The sequence below is a fragment of the Rutidosis leptorrhynchoides genome, chromosome 2 (genome assembly GCF_046630445.1).
Source record: "Rutidosis leptorrhynchoides isolate AG116_Rl617_1_P2 chromosome 2, CSIRO_AGI_Rlap_v1, whole genome shotgun sequence".
NCBI classification, from domain to species: domain Eukaryota; kingdom Viridiplantae; phylum Streptophyta; class Magnoliopsida; order Asterales; family Asteraceae; genus Rutidosis; species Rutidosis leptorrhynchoides.
In genome coordinates this window covers 28,987,045-28,995,673 of record NC_092334.1, presented here as the reverse complement: position 1 = coordinate 28,995,673, position 8,629 = coordinate 28,987,045, and the positions used below count along the sequence as shown (strand labels likewise).

Sequence of the window (8,629 nt, the reverse complement as noted above, 5' to 3'; positions counted from 1 at the left end):
TTCCAATCATCTTCCTTTTTTAGTGTGTCTTCAAAAAGGGCGTGTGATCAGAAGGTGCGCATAATGCGCAATTCACCCAATACCAGGTCTCACGCTCAGGCGGCTTGGTTATCTGAGGTTGACACCTTATGGAGGAGCCAATGTGATCGTTCATAAGGGGGTTTCCTATCTAATTAAAAAAAAAAAGTTTGAATGAAATCTATTGTAAATGACACTCTTTTAAAGACATAAAATCTGATATTGAAAATCTAGAAAATGTTGGGAAATCTGATCGTTAAAACATGATCTTATACTCGGGATACACACATCACACACAGACCATCACGCATGGTGTGTTTTAGTCTGTGCGTGAGGCGTGTTACGCTAGAAGTTTAAGCAGTATCCAAGAAAACGTCGATAACACGTTCATGTTTGCCTTGGTTCTCGCTGACCATGCATCACGCACCAACTTACACGCATCATGCGTGGTGCGTGATGTGTGCTTATGAGGCATTGTTGCAATAATCAAAATTTAAGGACATATTGTCAAATAATTTTGAAAATGAGAATATTTTGACCAATTTTCCTTTTAACAATGAGAGTGTGTAGTGTGTAGTACTTGTACTTTTTTTTTCTTGGCAATTGTATTTATTGATTACATCTCAAACTAGAGTACAAGCCCAAAATAACAATTACAACAAACCCACAATCACAAGAACAAACTAACATGTTTTAATATTACCAAACTAAAACTTACAACAAAAGCCCTTAATCACAATAACAAGCTAATAGAGTAATCTAATCACATCTTACAATCCACCTTCAAGTAATTATATATTATTTTATTTATTTTGTTTATTTATCTAGTCGTCCTAACTCGAGAAAATAGGCCAAATGATGGATTAATCACACTAAAACCACCATCCAATGCAAGATTATGTCCACTTATAAACTTAGACTCATCACTTGCAAGAAAAAGTGTGGCCTCAGCCACATCTTGCTCTTTTTGATCCACTCCTTTGAGGTTAGAGTACACATTAGTATACAAATCCGGATACTTTTCGACTATTGGTTTAGTGGCTGGCGTTATGATAAAATACGGCGATACACAATTAACACGAATCCCAAATTCACCAAGCTCAGCAGCAACATTTTTAGTAAGTCCCACAATAGCATGTTTAGAACTTGTGTATGCATGTGAAGTATTACCACCAACACTTGAAGCAATACTTCCAATTGTAATAATACTACCATTTCGATTTGGGATCATAACACGAGCCGCGTGTTTAATTCCCAAGAAAACGCCAGTAACGTTAACACTTAACACACGTTCGAAATCAGTTACTTCATTGTCAAGAATACTTAACTTTAAGTCACCTGCAATAGCAGCATTGTTTATCATAATATCTAGTTTACTAAACTTATGGATGGTGAAATTTATCGCTTTTTCGACGTCTGATTCGATGCAAACGTCACAATGAATGAAGGAAGCGATTTCATGACCTATGTTTTGACAAACGGATTGACCCAAATCATCAAGAATGTCTGCAATTATGACTTTTGCTCCGTGTTTAGTGAATAGTGTTGCAATGGACTCACCAATTCCTCGAGCCCCGCCTGTAATAAGTGCAACTTTCCCTTCCAACCTACTCGAATTCAAAAAATACCATAATAGATTATATCAATTAAACTATAATTTTGGGGTGTTTACCGGTATAGTTTGCAGTTTTCTAAGTTTATTCGGTTTGGTTTGTTTAGTTTTAAAATTCGAAAAGCAAAACCGAAAACTAAACTGAAACCGAAATCGAACTCGAATTAAAGCAAAAAAAAGTAAACTGATAATTGATTTCAAAGTTGTAAAATAAACCGAATTCGAATAAAAAACTGAATTCAAATTAATTTGTAAACTACCTAGAAACTTATCAAAAGTTGAATTTGAATTCCGTTTGATTTTAAGATCGCACGGTTTGAAATCCATAATTTAACAACCCTAAACTATATAAATGTGAACTTTGAATGATGAATATTTGGACAAAAATGAATACCTTGCCATCCAATGAAATTGAGAGTACTCGAGTTAGATTGGAAGGATAGAGGTATTTCGCTTTCTTATGTAGGAGTTCGGTATGTAAACTTTTGAAAGGTACTTTACTTCTATATTTATTTATTTATTTTTCAATTTTTTTTAAAAAGCAAGTTGTCGTTGAAATCGAATAATCTCATTTGCTTATAAAAAATCTAAAGATCTAATTAAAGTAAAAAATTGATAGACTCTAATGAGTCTTTAACAACGATCTATCAATCTATTTGATACTCAAAATTGAGCACGACCCTAACCGACTTGCACTAATGCTTTAACAGACACTAATATGTTTGACATTGACACAATAACAATCGTACACGCCTCTCGTCGAATCTAGAACTTCATCAAAAGTGATTTGCCTAAATGCATTTGATGGTGATAAACATCTGACCATCTGATAGAGAATGTAAACATGACTAGAGCCGAAAAAAACGAGTGAAATAGTCCATGTGTGATCGAAGAAGTAAACCAATCAAAACGTTCGAACCACCTAACTCCGTTAAACCGCAGAATATTTCTGTCCAATTAAGCCACTTATTTATGTTAGGATCTAATGTGTTCAATAATTATTTTTTTCTTTTTTGCTCTATGTTTTTATAAAATGGGAAACGCAAAAGATCATACAATCAACGTGATATAAAATGTGTGGTCGCTTGGCAGTTTAATGCTCCATCTCTTTTTCTGACGCTAACATGCATTTCAGTCGTATTTTCATGTCCACGTGAAACATACGGATTGGAATATTACTTGTAACATACAAACAAAGATGTTATTTAAGGCGGTACAGATATGTCGACAATTTAATTGTTAGAATTAAACCATACATTTTTTAATTAAAACCCATTAAAATCCTTATACATTTTCAACCATAAAGCCTACCGCTTTGCGTGAGAATCAAATCTGGGTTGACAGTATTCCAAGTTGAATCACACCCTGACACCATACTCCACTTATGTGGAATTGATTTTTGTTGTTGTTTTGTTAAGGAGTAATACTAAGACTACATGTTACGGGTAACCAACAAGCCTCAATTGTTGTTACACAACAGCCACAAAGTGCTTTATGGAGCTGTTGTGGTGGCAATTGTTGTGATGTTGTATGGGCACACCACGAAAGCCGCAACGAAGAAGCAGTCAGTCACTTTTTTTTTCTCTTGTTTTTAAGTACCGTATTATTTTACTCAACTATCAATTATATTTTATTACATCAGTCACAACACTCCACAACACAACAGTTATCACAGCGCCTTCACATCCCACAACAATGTCATATATAGTCTATAATAAAGTAATAAGGTTGTTATGAGAGAGAAGTATGGTACTCATACGATAGTAGAAAGTAGAAATTGTGTCGCAAGCAGGAAAGAATCCATGAAATGGGTCTTGAAGGTATGCTATTTAGGAATAGGACCTCGATGCAAATCACTAGTTAAATTAATGAAAAAGGTAATTTCAATAAGAAAAAAAGATCAAAAAATAGTTCGTAGTTAGATGGTCACTTGATTGGGTTAGACTGACTGTAACCCCATCATTTGATTTCGAGCGTCGGTCTATTTTCTCATGGACACTGACGCCTGTTAACCAGACGTTAGTATTTGATAGGTTTGAGCGTTAGTTTTTGACAGGTTTCGGCGTTTTTCCGAAAAAGTGATGATTTCTACTTTGAGCGTGAGTTTGGAGCATCCAATCATAGGTTTACACATTTTATATTTATTATTTAATTTATTTTTCCCCACACAATTTTCAATCAAATTTTACACCACCACTCTACAAATATTTGATACAAAAATTTGACATTTTGAGTTAATAAAGGTAAAATACAATCACAGTCAAAAATTCATTTTTCACCCAAAAAAAAATGTATCATTTGTCTCTGACATATGGCTGCACTCAAATCCCACTATTTCATCTGGTTTTGACATGTTACCGATAGCTTAAGGGCGTAAAGTGCAACTTTCTTTATCACAAGCATGCTTTTATAAAGTTGTATTTAATTTAATTGTATTATCTTTGCAAGTGTTTCATTCAGTTATAACTTATAGATCAATATTAATAATCAGTTGTCTCATATTCTCGTGTTCATCTCGTTTAATCGTTTCTAATTCTACTACATGTTAAAATGTTAATGTTAATGTCATACTTTGGGCCGTAATGACTAATGAGCCCATGATAAGCCATGTACAACTTGGGCCACTCTAGTTTGGTTAAATCTTCTTATCCGCAGAAATTCTATTTGGGCCGGGCCACTTTCATTACTTGACTTCATACGAGTCATTTGTTTTAAACCAGTCCACTACCACTATTTGATTAAAAAGGGTTTATCTCCAAAATGCCCAATTTTTCGAACTTTTTTGTGTCAGAGCCCATAAAAAAATAAAATTGACATTTTGCCCTCGCAAGGCGCAAGGTGTCTTGCGCCCTTGTGCCTTGCGTCTGGAGGTGCCTCTTGCAACATTGCTTCTCGGGGACGCAAGGACGCAAGGTGCCTCTTGCGACCTTGCTTCCCGGGGACACAAGGACGCAAGGTTCCTCTTGCGTCCTTGCTTCCAGGGGACGCAAGGACGCAAGGTGCCTCTTGCTCCTGCGCATATGATAATCGTTTTCTTTCAGACATTTCATCGAACACCTTATGTGCACGCATTGAAAAAACAAGCATATGTCTGAATTAAACCATGTTGTTATATCTAATCTTCTCTATGAGGCCATTTATTTTTTATTTATACATATGAAGCTTGTTTTTCCAGTAAGCAAGCCACTGATGATTACATATATTTGCGTAATTTATGATTAAAATCATGATTACAACAAATGTTGCCTTCTTCTGAGGCTTTTTGTTTTTAGTCATTAGTTTATTAAATTTGAAATTAATTTAGTGTAGTTTGGGAGATTCAGATGATGACTATTGCATAGTTCACGTGATATTCAGAAATTAGTCTTTCGCTCCTATCTGATGAACTCTCTTTAAACAACGACACTTTTCTCTGAATCAAAATACGTAGTAAATACCTATTCATGATTAATTGTCTGAAATATTAATCATGCACATATTTTGATATTTTTCAATGCATGCAGATAAGGTGTTCGATGAAATATCTGAAAGAAAACGATTATCATATGCAGGCAGGAGCAAGAGGCCCCTTGCGTCCTTGCGTCCCCGGGAAGCAAGGTCGCAAGAGGCACCTTGCGTCCTTGCGTCCCCGGGAAGCAAGGTCGCAAGAGGCACCTCCAGGCGCAAGGATGCAAGGCGCAAGGCACCTTGCGCCTTGCGAGGGCAAAATGTCAATTTTATTTTTTTATGGGCTCTGACGCAAAAAAGTTCGAAAAATTGGGCATTTCGGTGATAAACCCTTAAAAAAATTAGTTTTGTAATTTTGGGACCAATTTTTGGGTTAGTAAAAATTTGACATTTTAAGTACATTTGGTCAACTGTCTGATGATATGCGTTATAACAATTACGTCAATAACTAGGGACATAAATGTCTAAGAATTTCGTGGTCTTTCGTTGTTTGTAGCTCGGTTGCTTTCTTTGCAACCATATAGTTATGGGGAGTGATATGTAAACAATCACTTTTTATACATACACAACCAAACATGCTTTACAGTGTTGTACAGTAAAATACTGTAAAGCATGTTTAATTGTGTATGTGTAAAAAGTGGTTGTGTACATATCATCACCCTATAGTTATACTTCTCCTGTTTTGTTTTTTGTTGTGGCACCTGTTCGTGTAGGTTGTCGCTGCCTTCTTTGATGTATCCTTCAAGTTCTTATGTTAATACAAGTTTGCTTTTCAAAAAAAAAAAAAAAAAAAAAGAAAACAAACAATTACTGAGTACTGAGTATATCGTAGTTGAATGTCGACCATCACATAATTTCGAAGTAATAAACAAATCTATATATTTTGTAACTTTATACATTTAACAAGTTGTTGATATATAAAAAGAATCTCAAAGCAATGTAGCAAATATTTCTTAAACTTTACTCTGATGTCCTCCATGGACTACAAGGAAAAGGCCCTCTTGTGAGCCTTTCGGTATGGCTACCTAAAGACGATGATGATGATAACGATGAAGATCTTGAATCACGATGAACCCATCCCATGAACTCGGCATCAGAATCTCCATCAGAGTAAGCAGCACCAGCACCAGCATGCTTATTATTAAACCTCGTACAACGCCCTTTTTCATCATGTCTTTTTAATCTAAAGTTCTTGCTTAACCTCTTCCAAGACCAAAACCTCCAAAAGATTAAATCTTTAGAGCTATTGTCGACATGTTTAGGTCGAGTAAGGGCTAAGTTGTGGAATGCGGGCGGTGGTGTTGGTGGTGGAATATATTCTGCTAGCGGCGGTTTCTTGGGTCTTCCGGGTTGCTTTTCCCATTTAAAAGGTACACCTTCATTGGTGGTGTTTTGATAGTATATGCGCGATGATTGACCAACCGATGACTCTCGTGCTAGAATTTTGCTGATGGAAAATTCTTCTCCTTTAAGAATAGAAGATGGGGATTGGTTTCTTTGAAGAACTTGATTGTCCATTTTTTGCAAGATTTGATGGAAATGTGTTAGGAGGTTGATTTTCGAAGTATTTAATAAACTTGTTTAAGGATGGAGCTGGAGATTTCTAGATTTATAGATGATTAGAGTGACAATCAAGATATTGAAAAAAGAGACTTGTATTCCAAACTAAACGGGTGCACAGCTAAGAGTTTTTCTAACTAAAAGTTTTCCCGTTCAGGCTATGTACCCGGGAATGTGAGTAATTTCACTCAGATTTACGAAACGTAATTGGATTTTTTCGTGATCATTACTGACAAATTTTTCGGGCTACTACAAGATATACGTTTAGTAAGTTTTGTACCTAGTATTGATCGAACATGTATTTGATATAATGATAAATATATGTTAGATTGCGATGGATTTGTGTTTAATTAGAATATCGTGAAATTAATGGTTACTTGTAATTCCAAAAGTAAGATATAAAAATGAAGAACGGAGTGGTTATTTTCTTACAAAAGTAACAAGACAAAAGTAACAAGTCATTCCATTTAATTACTTAAATTGAGATGGATAGTGAGTTGGGTCAATCAAATTTACCATTTGTTTCGATTTCGTGTTTCTCTATTAACATTATTGTTACAAGTCATTTTGTACGCTAAACTTCATAAAAATATCATTTCTCTCGCATTACTCAAAAAAGTACTTAAACAGTTTTGTTAATAATCTTATATGTGTCTTAATTGATTAATTGAAGACAATTAATTGTTCAATGGTTTTATAAGTTTAAAGCAAACACCTTATCTGTATGATTCTATAAATATTTGCTTGGTTTCTTCAGCTGATGAAAAAGCAAACAGTTGTTTCCTTCTATATCAAGACTAGTAAATGTTTTTTCTAAAAAAAATTGTCCAAAAAAAATTCAGCAAATGGAGATTTTATTTATATTTTCTTTAAAAAAAATTGAGTTAGCCGGTGACCGTACCCTTAAGGCATGGAGGATTACACCTTTTCTTACAAATTACTATTCGAGTCGTAGTTGACTTTTTAAGGGATTGTAGAAAGCCCTTAAATAAAACGGTGTTGTTGACTTCGGCCAGCAACTACGAGTATTATTTAGAGGATTGTTTGATAATGAAACAAACGTTGACAAACTTTTAGTTAACATGTGGCATAAGTCATAACATTAGTAACTTGTGTTCTAAGAGATATTATTAGATCTTAACATTCATGCATTCATTTGCCGACTTCTAAATAACTTTAATTCGATGATAAGCAAACGGCAAAAGTTGCACCCTTCATCTTAATGTTCCTAGCTTATGTTTACAAAGAAGAAAGATACTACTCCAACAGTAACACCAACGAAAGCATATTAGGGTAATCTTGAAAACCCTAAATCAAACCCAATGTTGCAGTCCATTAAAGAAGCCCATGTTGCAGTCCAAAATAAGTAAACGATCCAGTTGAAGAAACCGTAGCAATTGAACAATTTATAAAGCATATGAATTATGGAGTTAGTCAATGGTCAACAATGGTAGGAACATGGCCACGTAACGTAGGGTTTATGGTTTCACATGTTATATTGTTTTTTAGGAGTAAATAGGTTAGGAGTAATTGGGTACTGTTAGTTTTAATGCGTACATGATGGGTTAAACATGAGTAGTTAGTTACTTCTATTTTCATGCATGTATATTGGGTCCATATAAGTCTTTAGTGACCATGAATAAAGTGCACAGAATTTTAAGATGTTGTTCATAGTCTTTTATTATGTTTTTTTATTGGGCAAATGGCCCGAAAATGTTACATAAGTTATCCAATTTGACAATCAAGGTAACCCCCAATTTGCACAAGCCCGAAAAGGATTGCAATTTAATTTTTGCGCAAGAAAAGGATTGTGTGTTTAAAAATTTTAAAATTGAGGTAATATCAAAATATAAAATCGCGAATTACTTCAAATTGAGACTTGAAACAGATTCGTAGTGCTTCGATTAGCATTTGTTGTGAAGCAAGTTGATCCAAAACATCACGAAATACAACGAATCGAGATGAACAAGTCGACTTGTTCAAACGACTTGT

The 8,629-nt window shown here is 34.7% G+C and overlaps 1 protein-coding gene and 1 non-coding gene across 2 annotated transcripts; one reads left to right on the top strand and one right to left on the bottom strand.

The window, feature by feature from the left end:
* Positions 1–796: 796 nt before the first annotated feature.
* On the bottom strand, positions 797–2,050 carry LOC139890664 (borneol dehydrogenase, mitochondrial-like). Its single transcript, XM_071873567.1, has 2 exons — positions 2,025–2,050; positions 797–1,625 (listed from the first exon to the last, which is right to left on the bottom strand). Exons 1-2 carry the CDS (start codon positions 2,030–2,032, stop codon positions 839–841), a joined length of 795 nt encoding a protein of 264 aa, XP_071729668.1. The 5' UTR covers positions 2,033–2,050; the 3' UTR covers positions 797–838.
* A 2,894-nt stretch (positions 2,051–4,944) lies between these two features.
* LOC139895399 (small nucleolar RNA snR60/Z15/Z230/Z193/J17) lies at positions 4,945–5,020 on the top strand. The gene has a single exon (XR_011775852.1). It is a non-coding gene; the product is annotated as a small nucleolar RNA snR60/Z15/Z230/Z193/J17 (small nucleolar RNA).
* Positions 5,021–8,629: the final 3,609 nt, after the last annotated feature.